The sequence below is a fragment of the Neopelma chrysocephalum genome, unplaced genomic scaffold (genome assembly GCF_003984885.1).
Source record: "Neopelma chrysocephalum unplaced genomic scaffold, ASM398488v2 Primary Assembly neopelma1_91, whole genome shotgun sequence".
Taxonomy (NCBI): Eukaryota; Metazoa; Chordata; class Aves; order Passeriformes; family Pipridae; genus Neopelma; species Neopelma chrysocephalum.
The window spans coordinates 6,651,311-6,670,164 of NW_020897753.1; the positions used below are offsets into that span (position 1 = coordinate 6,651,311).

General features: G+C 51.8%; 3 protein-coding genes across 3 annotated transcripts in view; 2 read left to right on the forward strand and 1 right to left on the reverse strand.

The window, feature by feature from the left end:
• Positions 1 to 2,697, forward strand: part of PSME4 (proteasome activator subunit 4) — an 11,505-nt gene extending 8,808 nt beyond the window's left edge. The window contains exons 7-8 of the mRNA XM_027693414.1: positions 444 to 578; positions 1,191 to 2,697. Coding sequence (XP_027549215.1) covers positions 444 to 578 — 135 coding nt within the window. The 3' untranslated portion in view covers positions 1,191 to 2,697. The remainder of the gene's footprint in view (positions 1 to 443; positions 579 to 1,190) is intronic.
• A 4,255-nt stretch (positions 2,698 to 6,952) lies between these two features.
• GPR75 (G protein-coupled receptor 75) lies at positions 6,953 to 8,471 on the forward strand. Its single transcript, XM_027693416.1, has one exon. The coding sequence runs from the start codon at positions 6,953 to 6,955 to the stop codon at positions 8,462 to 8,464; it is 1,512 nt and encodes a 503-aa protein (XP_027549217.1). The 3' UTR covers positions 8,465 to 8,471.
• Positions 8,472 to 11,894: 3,423 nt separating this feature from the next.
• LOC113972393 (toll-like receptor 2) lies at positions 11,895 to 14,968 on the reverse strand. Its single transcript, XM_027693415.1, has one exon. It carries the CDS (start codon positions 14,966 to 14,968, stop codon positions 12,326 to 12,328), a length of 2,643 nt encoding a protein of 880 aa, XP_027549216.1. The 3' UTR covers positions 11,895 to 12,325.
• Positions 14,969 to 18,854: the final 3,886 nt, after the last annotated feature.

An 18,854-nucleotide genomic window follows, 5' to 3' on the forward strand; every position in this document is an offset into this window, starting at 1 on the left:
ACTTAATTTTAAGATGAATAAATGGGACTTAATTTTAAGATGAATAATAATCTTAATTATTTTAATAACAGGAGATAGTTTTCCTCTGATTTGTTTCTATAACCTACCATCTGCTTTCCCAAGTTTTGAGACCCAAACCATTGGTTGCAGCACCCCAGGGAAAGGCAGCAGGGAAAAGCATTTTTGCTTTTACTTCCTAAGAATCCCTGAATGTTTTCCAACTCAGAACTGTAGGTGCAAGAATCCTTTTTATGAGGGTGTTGGAGTCATGCCACTGGCCAAAAGAGCTGTGAAAATTAAAATACTGGGCTGAATTCCCCAGAGCCCTCCCGACCCTCGGGACGGGTGACTCTGAGCAGTTCTGTTTGTTGTATCCCACGTGTTTTGGCGTGGGGCTGGGATCCAGAGGGGCCAGGGATCCCTCCTGACTGTGTGTCCTGCAGATGACTGTGAAGAAGACGCTGTCCAACTTCCGCAGGACCCACCACGACAACTGGCAGGAGCACAAGCAGCAGTTCACGGACGACCAGCTCCTGGTGCTCACCGACCTCCTGGTCTCGCCCTGCTATTATGCATAGGTGGGTGAGCTGATGTGTTGGGACATCAGACATGTCAGCCTGAGGAATCCTGGGCAGAGTAGGGGGAATCCCTCACCGTGGGACAGCCAAATCTGCCCTCCTTCCCCCCTCCAGTGGCCTTGGTCAAGGCCAGATTTGCCTTGATTAAATATTGCCCGTCTCTCCGTGTGTCCCTGTATTACCCCAGTGCTTTGCTAAGACGTTTACACTTGTTTTCTTGACTATTGATGTGCCTTTTCTCCGTTTTCTGCCAGTTGGCTGCCTTTTAAGTGCCTGGCAGTGCCCCCAAAGGGCAGGTACGTGCTGCTTTCTGCTCCTGGGGCCTGTGAGGACTTTAGCTGCCACCCAGCCCAGTATGTCACCTACACCTCCGATGGGGAATGGCTGCTGCCACACGGTTTCCTCTTCCACCTTGCCAGGTCTCCTCACCACAGGCACGTCCCCAAAGAGGGAATCCATTCCTGGAGTTTCTCTTTGTTGCACTACAAGACTCCCACCTCTCTTGTGTTGTGGTGCTTTGTGACAGTATTCCAAGAGAAGTTGTAACGTATATTTTCATATATATAATAGCGTGAGGTAATATATTTGTGTTTTGAATTCCTTCTCTTTCAGGTTTCTCCCGGGACAACGAGGATGTAGGAACTTGTCTGCGAAATAAAGGAGACTCAAAAGCAACTGATCATGTAGAGAACTTTGTGTTGGAAATCCCAATGCCTAATCAAACCCACTTTTAAAAATACAAACCTAAGGACCTGGTTCTATCCAAAAGGAATTTCACCTCCCCAGGGAGCAGCTGTGGGAGCCCCCACAGTCCCCCCGTGGCTGCGTTCGCGGGGCCCGATCGTGAGTTCGTGGCAAGACCCTCCTCCTGGGCCTGCACCACACATCACTCTTGTTTCTGCTTCCTTGCACACGGTGACCTCCACTGCACACTTCCCACCCTCTCTTCCTGCCCCCTGTTCCCAGCTGATTGCAGCATCACAGATATGCAGAACCGGAGAGTGCCGCCGCGCCCCGGAGCTCTCGCAGCAGAGCTCTGCACCCCTGCCCTGCTCAGCACACGATCCCGGGAGCCTGCCTTCCTCAGAGTTTATTTTTCACTCCTGGGATTTGGGTCTCATCCAGCCAGCTCAGGGCAGGATTGCCTTTTTGTACCTTCCTTGTGCAGATGTAAATAGCTGTGACCCCTGTGCGGCGCGGGTGGTGGCCGGGCAGAGCGCGGGGAGGGACGGCTCCTGCTGCCCGGCCAGGCCTTTGGAGGGAACTTGGCCACAGGTGGAATATAAATCTATGATTATCTGCGTATTTGTGAGGGGAAAAGACTGATGTCTCCATGTAATTAGAGCCCAAGATAGGAAATGATGGACTGTAAGTGGTGGTTGAACTCACGGAATGATATGTATGCACAGTGTGGAAAGGCAGTTTTTAACAGTGTATTCCCATAAAGATTGTCACTGTTTGAGCAAACATATCTCGTTTGAAGATTGTGGAAGCTCTGTGGTTTTTTTGCCTGAAGCTTTGTTCAGAGACTGGTATGAATCGGCTGTTTAATAACCTGTTTAATATGTGTTACATAGTTGTAAAAGACTGTATAAATTGTAGAGGCATTGCATTGACGAAACATTGTACAGTTTGCAACCTTTTACATAACACCATTGTGAGATTTAATTTGTAAAGATTCATACTTAGATGTTAATACAGTAGTGGTTCTGGCTTTTGTATCGAATCAAAATGCCATTCTTAGTTTTTTAAATTATTTTCTTTAACGGAATCTCTTGGCGCCCGAGAGGCAAGAGAAGGGTTTGTTTTGGTTTTCCCCGTGTCTCATTCTGGCCGTGTCTCACTCAGATCTCACTGCACCACGTGTGTGCTGACATCACATGGAACGGGTGGTACGTGGGAACAGCCCCTCAGCTGGTGTGTGTTCCCTGTTCCCTGCAGCCCCCCGGGAGCACCAAGACCTTTCTCCGAGCGTGTGAGCGATCCCAGAGTCGGGAGCTCCCGGGGCAGCGTGGGAGCGGTGTGGGCACACGGATGTACCCCTGTATAGCGTAGTGCCAAACTCTGAGCTCAACTGTGTACGTAGTGAACGACCCAATAAATGGACTGTTTGTAACAACCACACCTCCCTGTGTTTCTCAAGTGGAAATTGGTCGTTTGGAGACCTGTTGCTGTGCTTTTGAGCTTTTGGGTGAGGCCTGTGTTTGTCCTGGGATCTGGCAGTGAGTCGAGGCAATGCTAAGGGTTAATTGAAGACCTTGTTCTGATGGCTGGGAAATGAGCTGCTGCATTTATGGAAAAACACCTTGTACCAGGAAAACAGTTTCTCCAGTTCTCAGAAGTTACTAGTTTGTAGTGGAGATGGGTTTGCTGATAGAACGAGGAACTTTACAAGTGACAGGAGGCATTTGGTGCAGAGGATCATCTTTAGAGGATGTGTTGGCTGGTGAACTGTTGGAGCAGACATTGCACATTCTGTCCTGCCTACCTGGAGGGCAGGCCATGGTGGGATCCAGCTCTGCTGCTTTGTGCTGTGTTGGGAGTTTCTTTTCTTAGTCAAAGTGTAGCTGGAACTGGTTGCAAGATCCAGTAGGGAATTCTGTGGTCAGAGGTGGTGTTAATTCCCAACAGCTGGTTGTGAATCCACAGTCAATTCCTTGATCCAAACCAATCACCTGGTAGAGCACTTGTTCAAAATACACCTGTGGTAGTGTGAACAAGCCTGTCGTGACTGAGTTTTGGTGAGGGAAGGATTGTTAGTCTCCTGTTCTGGAACTGTAGGAACAGTTTTGAGATCTTCCTCAAAGATCACAACTCCATTACTGCTTTTATTCCCTGACTTTCCCCAAGCAACACACACATCCTGAATTCAGAGCTGCCATCACTTTGATGTCTTCTACTGTCTCTTCCCTAAAGCCTTTGAGATGAACCAACTGCAGGAGCTCAGTCTGGAGAGGGAGACAGCTCTAGCATGAGAAGAGAGAATTTTTCCCCTTGGAACAGGAAGGGAGATGGAAAAACACCTTGGAGATGGTCTGGTAGCCTTGATAGCCTTAGGGACCTGTCAGTCTGCACAGATAACCCGTGACCACACTGTGAAGCCAAGGAAGGGCAAAAATGTAAGGTAGAATTCATTTGTGGGAGGTTTTTGGGTGTTTTTTGTTTGCTTGGGGGGGGTGTTTGTTTGGGGGGGTTTTGTTTGCTTGGGAGGTTTTTGTTTGTTTGGGGTTTTTGTTGTTGGTTGGTTGGTTTTGTTTTGTGTTTTTTTGCTCAAGTTGCCAGTGAGCTACTGCTCAGTTATTCTTGTGCTAGGACATTAAATGGTCACATTAAGTGGTGTTATCTCCCATATTTCCATAACCAAGTATATTTGATGCTTATTTTGATAAAAATACGTGAGAAAATCATCCAGTAGGTGAATAACACTTTAAACTTGTGCTTTTGGGTGGTACCACAGGCTCACAATTGGATGTGTTACTGACAAGTTGAACTAATTTGTGTGGGGGTGGTTTGGGATTTTTAATTAGAGAGTAAAAGGGATGAAGGTCCTTATTTCTGCTGTGTCCCTTCTATGTCCCCTTTCATCCTTTGGAGCCTTTCCCAGGCTGCTGGGAGCCCTGTGCTGGGTGCACTGGCTGATGTTTCCTGGCAGGTTTTCACAGTTAGGCATCCCCAGCATCCCACACTCTCCTCAGTCTCACACTTTCCTCCACAGCTTCAGGCTCCCTGGAATCCTGCAGCAGAGCCTCCAGCTTCCCCTGTGCTGTGGAAAACACAATGATCTGGTAAGATGTTAGAGGGAAAATAAACCCACATGGCAGCTGTCCTTGGAATGTTTTAACTTTAACCCTGCTGTGAGTTACCAGCTGACCTGTTTTACATCCTCACTGGCATCCTGCAGGACCTGGAAGGCAACTTTTGGGGATTTCCCTGTCACAGGATACTCACTGTCCACAGCCACCTTGGGGCACAGGCTCTGCAGAAGAGGATTTCTAATGAAGGTGCTTCTCAGAGATGTTAAGAGAGATTTAGGAGGGAAAGTCCCTGAGGTGAGAGGGGGAAAAGGGTTAGTTTTCTCTCCCTGGCAGGAAGAGTGACTCTATGTAAAGTGGTCTTGCATGAAGAGTGTTCTCAGCACTGATAATTCTGCTGATAATAGTTGTAAGCTTCTACCTTTGATTTCTGATGGATTAAAGGTGAGTTGTTGCTCCTGTGATTCCTGCCTTGCAAAACAGACTTTGTTCCCATGCTTTTCTCCTCCACCCCAAACTTTGGCAGTTCTTTTAAGAAGTTAAAAAGCTCTTTTAAAAAGGGACAGTCCAGTGAGACACTTTGCTGTGCCAAAGGGGCTGGGCAGGGGTTTGTGCTCCCATAGAGGTCCTTTTTGCCTCAGCTCATTCCCTTGCTCCCCGAGTGCAAACCCTTCTCCCTCTTTCCTGCTGGAATGTTTGAGGCTCTCAGACTTTAACCAGCAACACTTTTCCTTCATTTCAAACTAGAGTTAATAACTATAGAGGGGTAAAACATCCTAACTAAACCCACCTTTGCTCCTCCCAGACCCGTTAAACACTGTGTTAATGAAATGAGTGACAATCTAAACCTGTTACCAAGAGAAAAAATCAGACTTTTCTTTGGCTCTTTTCCAGGTAACTAGTTCTAAAGTAGCCAACTTGCTGTACAGCCCAAGGATTACAGTTTTGACTCCTAAATCCATTTTCAGGGGTTTCAAAAGCATGCAAGAGTTCAGAGACTCAGCCTTGCTCACTCCTTTTGCTGAAAACAATCCCACGAGGCAGGTGCAGCTTTACTTCTGTGAGTGTGTTTCTACCTGCTCTTTTGGGGACTGAAATCTGAACTGTGGTCACCCAGGGCTGAGCATTTGGCCAGAGGACACCTGGGGTTACACGGACCTTCCCAACCTTTTAGAGGACTCTTGTTATGCAAAATGTGTTGTAACTCCTGTGGCTTTGGCCTCGGGGGTTAGGCACAGTGTGAAGCTGAGGTCAGTTTTTATGCAGGCTCTTGTTTCCAGCTGAAGTGAGGTGTGTTGCCTGCTCAGAAAGCAGGTGAGGATCTTGTGGTCCCTGGTTTCATGGGAAGGGAACAATCCTCACTATTTCCTCAGCGTTAACCACTTTGAAGTAATTTGCTCCTGCATTAGGCTGACATTTTGTCAGTCTTGTGTAATCACGTAATGCAGTGTCCTCTGATATTTATAAATAATAAAATCCAAGGAGGGAGAGCCTGGCTTGCCCCTGAAAAAACAACTCGTAGTCAGTAGGGCTCAGTAGGATTCACCCACAGAATTCAAATTAACCAAGGCTGGAGAACAAAAATACAAGTAAGAGGGAAAATAAGTGACAGCCAAGCTGAGAGGGAACATACCTTGAAGCCACATGAAACCATGTTTTGGGTCTTGGACCTTCCCCCTCCTGTACACAACTAGGTTAAGAACAACCCTGTATGATTGCTGGGGTAGGGGATGGTTATTAAGACAAGTTTAATGTTGATGTATATGTGAGACAAGTACCATGCACAAGTCAGAAACTGGATCTACTGTATTTCCATAGTGGTTTTGTGCCTTGCCTGGCTGGATTTTGGTCTCCTCCACCTGCATTTCCAGTGACACGGAGGCCCCTGGGTTGTGTGTGCTTGGGACAGCTGGGAGAACGTGCAAGGAGAGTTTTCTGGACTTCACCTCCCTGTGAGTATTTCAGAATGATCCCTTGAAGTGCCTGGGGAGAACTTACAGGAAAGGAAGGGCAAGGGTGTTTGCAAGTACTGGCAGGACAAGGGGGAATGGGTTCAAATTGAAAGAGGGTAGATTGAGATTGGATTTTAGGAAGGAATTCCTCCCTGTGAGGGTGGGGAGGCCCTGGCACAGGTTGCCCAGAGAAGCTGCGGCTGCCCCTGGATCCCTGGAAGTGTCCAAGGCCAGCTTGGAGCAACCTGGGCTATTGGAAGGTGTCCCTCCCCGTGGCAGGGGGTGGAACCGGATCATCTTTAAGGTCCTTTCCCACCCAAACCGTTCTGCGCCGGCACAGCCCGCTGCATCAGAGCCGCTCCGCGGGCTGAGAACGGGGCGGTGCAGCAGCGCCGGGGGGGCTCCAGGGAGCTCCGGGGAGGCCGGTGCCGCATCCCCCGCCCCGCGCCGGGGCAGCCCCGGGCCCGCCTTCGCCGGGAGCGCGGGGGGGCTGCGGGTCCGGCCCCGCCGCGGAGCGAGCGGAGCGGGGCGGGCGGGGAAGGGGCCGGGCCCGGGCGCCATGGCGGCGGAGAGCCGGCGGTGAGCGGCGGGGGCCGGGCCGGGGATGAGCCCCCCGAGGCGGCGATGAACCGGCCGGGGATGAGCCCCCCGAGGCGGCGGTGAGCGGGCGATGAACGGGTCGGGGCGGCTGCCGGCGGGGCCCGGGGAGCAGCTGGGCGCGAACGGCAGCGGCCCCGCGGAGCTGCGGGAGGGCACCCACGCCGCCACCTTGGCCGCCTGCGCCTCCCTGCTGGCCCTCGTCTTCTGCCTGGGCTCCTACGGCAACCTCATCGTGCTGCTCTCCTTCTTCGACCCGGCCCTCCGCAAATTCCGCACCGACTTCGACTTCATGATCCTCAACCTGTCCTTCTGCGACCTGTTCCTCTGCGGCGTGGCCGCCCCCATGTTCGCCTTCGTGCTGTTCTTCGGGCCGGCGCGCGGCGTGCCGGGCGCCTTCTGCTTCGCCTTCCACCTCACCGGCTCCGGCTTCATCATCATGTCCCTCAAGACGGTGGCGGCCATCGCGCTGCACCGGCTGCGCGTGGTGCTGGGCCGGCAGCCGCCCCGCGCCGCCTCGGCGCCCCGCACGCTGCTGCTCACGCTGGGCCTCTGGGCTGCCAGCTTCACCCTGGCCACGCTGGCCACGCTGCGCGCCCGCGGCTCCCGACGCTGCCTGCCCGTGGCCAGCCTGGCCGGCGGCCGGGGCAGGCTCGTCCTCTACCTCTACGTCGCCGACTTCATCTGCTGCGTGGCCGTGGTGGCCGTGGCCTACGTGATGATCGCCCGGGCCCTGCGCAGGAATGCCCGCGCCAGGCAGGGCCCGCCCGTGCTGGCCGTGGGCACCCCTCGGCCGCAGCCGGCCCTGTACCGGACCCAGAGCTGCGGGCAGGCCCCCGGACAGGCCCCTGGACAGCCCAAGCAGGCTGGGCGGCTCCCGCTGGCGTCGGCCGTCAACCTGGCCACGGCCAAGGACTCGCGGGCCGTGGGGACGTGCGTGGTCATCGTGCTCTCCGTGCTGGTGTGCTGCCTGCCCCTGGGCATCTCCCTGGTGCAGGACGTGCTGTCCGGCAGCGGGGGCTTCGTCCTTTACCAGTTTGAGCTGTGTGGGTTTACCCTCATTTTTTTCAAGTCCGGGTTAAATCCCTTCATCTACTCCCGCAACAGCGCGGGGCTGCGGCGGCGTGTCCTGTGGTGCCTGCGCTGCGCCGCCCTCGTCTTCTGCTGCTGCAAGCACAGGACCAGGCTCCAGGCCGTGGGCAAGGGGAGCCTGGAAGTCAACAGGAACAAGTCCTCCCACCACGAGACCAACTCGGCGTACATGTTGTCCCCGAAGCCTCAGAAGAAGAGCTTGGAGCAGGCCTGCGCTCCCAGCCACTCCAAGGACAGTGTGCTGAGCCCCAGGGCTTCCGCGGGGCACCAGCACTGTGGCCAGAGCAGCTCCACCCCCATGAACACCCGCATCGAGCCCTACTACAGCGTGTACAACAGCAGCCCTTCCCAGGAAGTGAGCACCCCCAACAGCCTGCAGCCAGTCAGCTCCACCTTTGGCTTTTCCAAGCCCTACATCGCCCATCCCACCCCCGGCGTGGGCCGGGACTGCAGCACTGCCCTCACCAGGCACATCCCGGTGCCTTCGGTGTAGCTTGACCCACCACCCCCGAGGGGCCCCTTCTCTGCTACCAGTTAATGGCAATGCCATTCCTGTTTGCATCCAGCTGTCGCTCCAGCTGTCACTGCAGTGACCGTCAGGGGATTTCTCTGGAATTCCATTGGCGAGTCAAAAAGGTTTAGATTTGCGTTTGGGATCGTTACATGAGGGTGGTTTTGGTACTAAATTTTACTGCTGGACAAGCAAAAAAAAGTAAATGCCGTAATTGTGTGATTTATTGTGTCACAAGGCCAGGTTGGGCAGGGCTTGGAGCAACCTGGACGAGTGGAGAGTGTCCCTGCCCATGGCAGGGGGTGGGACTGGATGAGCTTTCCAACCCAACCCGTTCTGTGATAGGGCAGAGTGTTACAAATGTCTTGTATTTTCAAGAAGGAAGAATTGGGAGGGTGCTTGGTACTATTGGAGTTGAAAGTTTCCCCATTGCAGAAGGTTGGAAAAGCCCTTTCTATTCACGGGGTGAATTCCTGGTTCCCTTGAGGTAAATGGCAAAATTCCCATCAGGTTCCACTGAAGTTCAGGATTTCGATCTCAGCCTCTTCAAGTGGGACAAGGCATTAGTCAGTGTTACATTTCTGCTGGGAAGGACTTTTGGGAAGTACAGCACTGGAATAAACCTCTGCAGTTTATATATAAATATCTGCTGGGTGCTTATTTTAAGGATGGTGGTGTTATGTATCCCAAAATAATTTGGAGAGGTGTTTTGCCTCTGCTAGAAGTAGCTGTGCAATACCTACTTATTGGTGTTATGTGAGGATAAAGATGAATGTTGCACTATTCTAGGACAGGAGTAATGCAGTCACCTCTGGAGTTCCCTAACTGGTGAGCTGTTAGGCACGGAGCTGTGTTCCTTATTGCTCCTTTGTCCATGGTTTTTATAAATTGGGACAGGTAGAACTGACAGCTGTTAACATTTTTAAAACCATGTCCCAACTAATTACAAGTTTTGGAGATTTTTTTTTTTAAGAAATCTTAACATCAGTTTGATTTAATCTGTCTGCTTAGAAACTTTCTCTGTTGGTCCACGCAGCAAGCAAATAAGTGGAAAGGAATTGTGTTTTATTTTTGTGCTGTGTCACACGTTGTGGGAATTCCCTGTGAGACATAATGACTCGGGACATTTAAATTCCTGAGGGTTCTGGCTCTGGGTCACCAAATCTCTGCCAAACAAGCAATCAAACCTTTCACCTTCGGCAGAGCCTCAGCGTGTCCAAAACAACCCTGCCGCAGACATTTGGTGCCTCTTTGTAGGAAAACTGCCACATCTTTAGGAAAATGCCAGCGACGGGAAGGTGATTTGTTACTTTGGAAACAAGGAACAAAAAACATCCGCGGTAACTGCTGCGTGTGAGAGTTGTTGGTTCGGGCTTTTTGTTAACTGAACTGCTTTGGAGGTTTTCCTGGAACGCTGTTCTTTGTTTAACACTGAATTTGAATTAGTTTTGAATAATTCAAACCAGCTTTCTTGCAATAAAACCCACGTGAACAACTTTCTAAGACAAATGTAAAATTGAAATTATTTCCACCAGTCTTTCCTCTCTGCCCAGGTAATTTTTTCTTTTTTTCCTCCAAATGAATAACATGATTCTTTCTAAACTAAGTATAGAAGATAACTTAAAAGTCTCTTGTTTGGTTGTTCTGTAGTTGAATTTCTCTTCGGTACAAATTGTGCTGGAGGGAAAAAAATACAGATGAAGCAGTTTTGGGGTTTGCTGTGTGTTTGCTGTGCAACTTCTCCTGTGCCTTTGGTTTGGATCACATGAACTTCCTCACGTGCTACAAGGTTAAACCCCTCCCACCTCATTCATAGAAGTCGTTTGCATTGAATATTCATGTGGGAGTAAAGCAAGAAGGGTCCAAGAAGTAGGTTTTATTGCCTTTATGTGATGTGTTAGTATGAAAAAGACTTTGTTAACTCCTGGTGCCAACTGTACTCTTAATATACTCCCCTCTTGTTAATATTGGGGTTAATATGAAAAGTATAGATAGGAAAGTGCAGCACCTTTTCATCTGCAGTAGGAGCAAAACCTGATTGAAGTTGTCAGTTTGACTGAGCTCATTGTTTTGTGGGATGTTTATGGGTGTAGTAAATCGAGGTTGGATTTTGGGAATAGGGAGGTACAACTTTGCAAAGAACCGTGGACTGATTTAATCAATTTTGTGATAAAATAATTGGAAGTATAACTTCTCCTTTTTCTTTTAGCCCCTTGTATGAGAAACCTGCTGAGCACAGAACCAGTAAAGGTCCAGTAAGGAACCAGCAAAGAGTGACTGCAAGGTTGAAAAGCAGAGATCCAAGCAGAGGGAAGGAACAAAGTGCAGGACAAAGGAGGTGGGAAATGTGTGGGAAGAGAGGAGGTGAGAAATGTGAGCACTGGATGGTTGAGAAAGAAAGGAGAAAGCATAAAGAACCTTGTTAGAAAAACGGCTGATGAATGACTTGGGGCTCCTTAATCTAGTTAACAAGTGACTTCTGGTTGTTTAAATGAACAAAAATCGTTGATATGTTTTTATAATTCACAGTCTTTCTAAGTCCTGAATCTCTGTGGTGGTAAGAGTTGGCTTTTTCAGCTGCTGGGCTGCAGGGTTGGATTTTTCAACCTCTAAATCTAAGACCTCCAAGCAGTTGATGCCAAATCATTTTGCTGAGGAAAGGTGGGTTTGGGCCTGGTGAGTTCTGGGAGATCTCTCTGTAAATGCAGATCTTTGTTTTGTGACCCCCCCTTTTGGCAGCAAATAGGTCTGGATTTGTCTTATTTTGTCACAGCAGAGCTAATTCCCTTTCAGAGTCTGTGTTCCAGACATGCTGCACACAGACATCCTGCAATTCCTGGATCTGGGAACTTCTGCTGGGAAGTCATTTGGGTTCACTCATTGTAGGAGCAAGTCCAGACTGTGCTCCACCAAACGACTTGTGCTCACCTGGTGTTTATTTTGTGCCACAGCCTGTTGATTTTCCTTGAATGTGAAAATTAGATCAGCTGCATTTCCTTTTATTTTTTCCCAGACACAATAAATAAAATCAGCAAGTGGCACTAGGTGAGGACAGGGGCCATGCAGGGGTGGCACTGAGTCCCTTGGACACGGGTCAGGGTGACCTGTTGTCAAGTGAAGCTTTCCTAAATCTAAATAACAATGTGCAGAACTTGTTCATTCAGAGATTTGTGATGAGACAAAGCTCACCCCCGTTACCTAACAACAGACACTGACTCAATCAGCTGGTTTTTGCATTGGTTGTATGTTTTATTTTGTACTTATAAAAGTTTCCAAGTCTGGTCTCTCCCAGTAGTCACAGAGGCCAAAGGCTGTGGCAGTGTGGGTTTGCAGTGGCACCTCTCAGGTGGCTGAATTAAGTAAATCTTTCATCTTTTCTTGCTCCAAACACAGAAAGGAGCTGCTGCCTGTGTGCCAGCCTGGCTTGTGGCTTTCTTCCCTGCACACAGGTGTGTTCCCACCTTAGGCTGTCCCGTAAAGGAATTTTTACTCCAGTTGTAAGACATCCCTTGTCACTGCAACCACCTCAAAAAGCAGCGAGGACACACAGTGTGACCTGAGCTGTTCTTCCCTTCAGGTGACATCCACTGCACTTGCAGAAATGCTGGAAATAGCTGGAGGAATTCAAGCACCTGGGAAGAAAAGGCTGTTTAGCAGCACTTGGGTCTCATCCCTTCAGGATTTCTTTATCAGAGAGAATAATGCAGGTGCAACAGTCCCGCCAGTAACCTCTCCTGGGGCTGATCCAGGAAAACCCTGTGGCACCACTGAGTCTCTGCAGGAGGTGAACACTTCTGTTTGACCACAGGCTTTCCAGGCACAACCTTCCCAGTTCCTCAGGTCTCATTCCAGCTCGTACATCTCCTGAGCGGCTCCGTTCTCTGCTCTCACGAGGGGTTCATTGGTTGTCCTTAAGACCGCTCTCAGCTGATGCCAGAACAGCTTCTGCTTGTGTTCCTCAGGGCTCCACTTCAGGTAGGTTTTCCTCCTCAGCAGCTTCCTGAGCTTGCTGAACTTCTGTGGGACGCTGTGGGGCGGGAGGTCTTCCAGCACGATCATGATGAGGGAATCCAGGTTCTCGTTCAGGACCCGGTGCTCGGCGAAGTACAGCTCGTACTGGCACCAGCAGCTGTTCACAAAGCTGGGGGAGAGAACAAACAGGACCTTGTGGCTGTTCTCTATGCAGTAAAATATGTTCCCCAGCACGGGGTGCCCCGGTTTGAAATCCCTCTCGTGGTAACAGATCTTGAAGCCGTCGTTCTCCAGCTTCTCCAGCAGGTTCTCTTTGGTCCAGGCGGCGTCGTGTTCGCTGTACGAGATGAAGGCGTCGTAGAGCTTGTTCTCGGGCCTCTTCTCATACTGCCTCCTCTTGGCCATGCACCAGTACCAGCCCATCCTGATGTACCAGAGCCCGTGGAAGTGCCAGCACAGGGCCGTGAGCAGGAGCACGGCGAGGGCGGCGGCGCCGGCGGTGATTCCCAGCTGGAGCCCCAGGGAGCAGCGCAGCAGCGTCAGGCGGCTGCTCTCCACCGGGGAGCCCCTCCTGTCTGGGGGGAAGCTGCACCTCACGTCCCCCCTGCCCCTGATCTGCAGCTGGGGCTGGTGGATGTAGACGTTCACGAACCAGTACGAGTCACAGGTGCAGAAGAAGTGTCTCCCCCGGACGGTCAGGACCCTCAGGCTGGTCAGCGGGCCGAACGTGTCCTCCACGATGGTGGTGATGGCGTTGTCGCTGATGTCCAGCTCCACCAGAGAGGCTGGGAGGGAGCCAGGCTGCAGAAAGGAGATCTTATTCCCCGACAAATTGAAATATTTCAGCGCCGGGAGGGAATCCCCGAGGCTGTCGGGCAGCTCTGGGATGAGGTTGTGGCTGCTGTCCAGGCTGGTGAGCACAGGAAGGGGGTCGGCGGTTTCCAGCCGGGCGATCAGGTTCCCAGAAACGTTGAGATGTTCCAGGTTCCCCAGGGCCTTGGTTAAGGACAGCACCTTCAACTTGTTTTTACTGATATCGCAGTTTTTCAGAGCTGGTGGGAAATACTCCACGTGCATCTCCACGATTTTGTTGCTTTGGATGTTGAATGTTGTTAAGTTGGAGAGGGATTTCAGGCTGGGGGGGATGGCTCTGATGTCACCATTGCTGATGTCGAGGTGCTGCAGGGAGGGAGGGAAGTTGGGGAGCACAGAAATGCGGTTGTGGCTGAGATCCAAAAATACCAGTTCCTCCATGGTGTCAGCAAACCACTCCGGCAGTTCCACGATGGAGCAGTTGGACATTCCCAGGTGTTTCACTTTGTTGGGAAGGCTTTCGATGGGTGTCCCGAACTGGGTCCTGACAAAGGAAATGGCGTTGATGTGCACGGTCCCAGGGGGAGGGACACACGTTGGAAGTGCATTCCCGCTGTCTGGAGAGGCCGTGTAGATGAAGTGATTTCCTTGGACGTGCATCTTTTCCAAGTTAAACAGTTTGGCGGCGAAATTCGGGGGTATTTGGCTGATGTTGGTGAAGGACAAGTCGATTTCCTTGATGGTGGAAGGGAGGCACAGCGTGTCCAGGCTGTTGATGGGGTTGTGGCTGATGTTCACGAAGAAAAGCTGGTGGAATGGGAACTTGCAGATGGCCCCCACATCCAGGATGTTGATGGTTAAGTTGCTGGAGCTGGCGTCGATCGACCGCACGCTCTCCATCGGCAGGAACAGGACGAACAGCGACACCAGGTCCATTTTCAGGTCGTTGTGACTGATGTCAAGCTCCAGAACAGTGGCCAGCTGAGCTTGGCAGGCGCCCTCGTCCAGTTTGAGCATCAGCTCGTCCTCGGAGAGGTTGCTATGGGACAGATCCAGTGTCCCATTGACCGGAGTTGCACAGAGGCTGGGCCTCGGTGTGGCTGTTGGGAACACTGGGAACGCTGTTGAGTTTCTCTCTCCCTTCCGAAGAAGATCCCCAGTGCTCCGCCTGAGCCTGGGGTTAAGGTTTTGCAGGTTTTCCAGGACAGGGGGATGTCTGGAAGGTGGTGGCTCCTGGGTGGGCACAGAAGGCTCCAGAGCATCCTCTGGGGACTTGCCGGAATACTTGGAAAGCTGCAAAGACCCCGAGGCGTTGCCGGTGGGTGAGAGCTCCAGGTGGGGTGGGAGACCTGACAGAAGCAGCTTCTCATCATTGAATGACAAATTCACAGCAACCAGGCTGAGCAGGCTCTGCAATGCACCAGGCTCAACATCCCGAATCCGATTGTAGGAAAGGTCCAGAACTTCCAGCGCCTCAAAACCTTCTAAGTCCCTCTTGGTTACTTTTTCAATGATGTTATGAGAGAAATTGAGAGCTCTTGCTGTTTTGGGGGCTTGTGCTTCTGAGACAGAGGAGAGGTTGGAATAGGAGTAGTTATAAACTGGGAAGGCTGTGGGTATTCTCCACGTTAGGAATCCATGTGCTCCACTGAACAAGAAGGAAATGAGGTAGAGATGAAGGCAGCCAGGAAGGACCCTCATCCTGGAGAAAAGAAACATCAAATCCATCATTATAGTGTGCTCTGTGTTCAAAAATAATCCTAATTTACTTGCAAATCCAGAAATTGTTTCATTTATTGCATCCACGAATCCCTTTTTATCTACCAAAAGAAAATACAACTTATTTGAGAGTAAGAGAGAGGGAGTGTCAGAGAAGGATTTAAGGAGGGCACTATTCATTTCAGGTCATTGTAGATAAAGTCTGAATTATTTTTTTCTCTCTTTCCCTTCTCCCCAGGCACCTCTGCAATGCCCTGTTCCATTGCACAGTCTGCAGTGCCAGTCTGGGCCCACTCTGTGGGACTTGGCTTCGTTGTCTCTCATCAACAACCAGGCAAGTCTGACCCGTCCAAAACCTGTCCAGCCACCTCAGTAAAGCTTCACAGAACTTTGTGACCACGGATCTCCCCGTGATCCCAGCCCCCTGGAGCTTTGCTCTGCCGAGGATTTACCTGGGGTTTACTGGGTAAATCCTTACCTGTCAGGGGAAGTTTGCTTGGAAGTGGGACACGGGAGGCTTGTCTGAGGCAGCCGGGAGAGGTCACTGCCCCCGTATCGCTGGGCTTTGGAGGATTCCCCGTGCCGGGAGCACTGCCCGGCTCCAGTCCTGCCGCGGGTCTCTGTCACGAGTCCCTGATCCCGCTGCTCCGTGCCGGGGATGTATTCCCTGAAAAGGCAGAGCTCCGGGTGAGTCACCTGCTGCCACCACAGTCCCCTTTGCTGCCCACGGGCTCGGATCATCAGTCTAAGAGAAGGGACCTCAGTGACTGCCAGCTGTGTCCCCGGACCCTCTGCTGCCCGCCCCACATCCCGCAGGAATACCCAGCCCACCGAACATCCCGCAGGAACACCCAGCCCACCCCGCATCCCGCAGGAATACCAGCCCAGCCCGCATCCCGCAGGAATACCCAGCCGCCGGAGCACCGCAGGGGTGTGAAGAGCATCACGGATGTACCACCCAGCTCGTTCCTGCTTCCAGCCACCCTCCCGTCCCTCTTGCCCCCCTGTACCTGCCCTCCCCCCGTCCCTCCGACCCCCTGTACCTGCTCCGGTCCCTCGCCTGTCCCTTGTGCTGCCGCCGGTGCCTTTTGTGGCTCCGGGATGGGAGCGGGGGCGGGCCGGGATCCCCCCGAGCCCGCCCAGCCCCGGGGCCCTGCGGCATCCGCCCCGCGCTCCCTCTGCCCGGCTGGAGGAGGAGGAGGTTGTGCCGGACATGATTCTCCCCGGTGAGATCTGTCAAGTTTTCCTCCACCGTGCCGCTCTCGGAAGTTGCTCAACCCGTGGCCGAGGGGGTAAGGGAAGGTGGGGGTGGCTCGTTGTGCTGCGCTGGCGCTGGGACGGAGCGGGGCCGAGGGTTCGCTCCCGCCCGAGCATCACAGGTGGGGGGAGAAGACAAAGCTCACTCAGGGACACCCACTGGGTGAGGACCCTGGTCTCAGTTATTACCTCAAGCTTCCACTGGGGATCAGAACTTGTCTGTATATCACTTCCAACTTTTTTTTCCCAGCTGGTCGCTGGTGTGACTGGAAACTCTTGTGGTAGCCTGAAGGCTCCCCTGCCCTGTCCTGGGGGCTGGAAAATCCGAGGTGGTTCATGCTGTCTGTCTGGTCTGACCAGGCACTTTCCTGCTGGGACAGGTTCTGGGAATTGCCCTGCAGTCATCAGTTCTTCAGACAGATCCTAATCTGCTTTGGTGAGAGACACGGGAGATTGGGAGCAGTCAGAATATGTCAGGGGAGATTTTATCTCCTGTTCTGGGCATGGGGTGAGCCCCCATAGTCGGATAATTCTCCACCTAAATACAGCAGTGCTGCCAGAGAACCTTGGGCTGTGCTTCCCTTTGGGAAGGTGGAGCAGCCATGTCCAAGCACAGGGCCCAGCAAAACCCCAGAGGAAATCATGGCTGGAAGGGACAAAGTGAAAAAGACTCTTTTTTTTTTTTTTGGTACAAGCACAGTTATTCTACAACACCCTGCGCTGGAATTATTCTGTCTTTAACTCATCCAACACACCCTCTGTGTATTCATTTATTCTCCTTTTTTTTTAAGCAACCTCTTCTTCTGGGGACTGTGGAGGGAGAAAAGACACCAGAAAGGTCTGTGAGTGAGGAAGTCTGCACTGTGTGGCCAAGAGCAGGACCATGGCAGGGTGATGAAGCAAAGAGATTTCACTCCCCAAACAGGTTGGCTGCCACTTGTTCTCGCTCTCTCTCTGCAGGGGATGGGGTTTTGTGTGCTGGAAAGGTGATTTAAGGGACCAGAGCTGAACCTGCAGAGGAGCTGCTCAAACCCAGAGAGGTTTTCAAGCACCAGCCTTCAGGAGACCAGACGTCACAAGAGCTTCACTTATTAAGGTAGGCTTAGGTTTGTGTGTTGGATGAAAATCTTAGGTATTCATGGCCAGGAAATGCACTTGTCTGCATGGAACAGCTCTACCTCCCAAAGGTATAGGAGCAAACCTGCAGAACCCCTCAGGCACAAACCTGAGCAGAGCAGCAGAGAAACTGCAGCCCTCCAGTTCTGGGAGCTTTCTGCATCCCCAAGAACCTCATTTCCCCCCCAGTTTTGGCCCTGACGTGTTCCTGCACCTCAAGGCTTGTCTGGGGGAGAGGGTTGAGGCAGCAGGTTACTCTAAAGTCCATTTCTTTTAGGTTCAAATATGTGAAAACACAGAATTCTGTTGGAATTTACTTGTAGCAGTAGCAACTCGTGGTCTGCTGTGCCCTTCAGTGAGGGGAATTCTGGACATTCTGCAGGATGACTGTTCTTGGCCTGTCCCCTGGGCTGATCACAAGCGAGGGGTGGGCAGGACGGTTTGGGGTGTCGGGGGTTCCCTTCCCTTGCCATGACTCAGCCCCAAGGGATGCTGGGGCAGGGCTGTGCCTGTCCAGGTTTTCCCAAGAGCAGCCAAGGAGCTACAGGGCAGCCTTGATTCAGAATACAGCTATCCCAAGGGATCACACAGATCCAGAGCTGTGACAAGGGCATTCACCCAGCAAAGGCATTTTAACCTTTCCTTACTGTACCTTGGGGGTGCCTGGGGCAGTGACACCTCCCCAGGCAGGACCAGGTGCCTGATGAGATTGGTCCAGCTGTGACTGTTCAGGGGAGGAAAAGAACTTGAGGGGAAACTAAGGCAAGGATCTGAAGTGTGGGCAACACTGGTTTTAACGTCTCCTCTTTCTAAAAGCTCCTGGATTAAAACCTGGGCCACTTTTTTGCTCATCTTGTGAATGCTTTGCAAGAAGGTTGTGGTGGGGAAATATGGGCAGACTCTCTTCCGAGGAGGAGGGAATGTGTAGAAGACTCTTCCCCTTTTCCAGTTCCCTCTGGCACCTTGCTATGAGCAAGAAGAGTGACTGTCACTTTAAATGTCAAGTCACGCTGCTGCTGTTTGGGTTTTCTGCTTGATGAGACACTAAAAGGCTGTGCTGCCACAGCCCAGCAGTTCAGGAGGGTATTTTGGGCAGCACCTGACCACTCACATGGCACAGGGCTGGCACCATTTCCGCCCTGCAGCCAGGAATTCCTGTGCCTTGCACAAGGGCTCCATGAAACAGGAACCGTGGTGGGCCCACGGAAGTGACCAACACAACGACCACACGCTGTTGCTACACCCCAAGCGCTCAAGGCTCTGAGTGTTGGCCATTACAAACTTGTTCCACCTATTTCTAACTTCAGATCCTGCTATCAGCAGGATCTCAACTGTCTGATCCACCCCCCTTCTGGGAATTTCCAGTGCCAGCAGAGTAAAACCTTCCAAATCTCCTTTGGGAGGCAGACAAGCTCCAGGGAACTAGACCCGATGGCAGGGAGGGTGTTCAGCAAAATAATTATATGAAGATGAACCCTCCAGTGTTATAAATAAA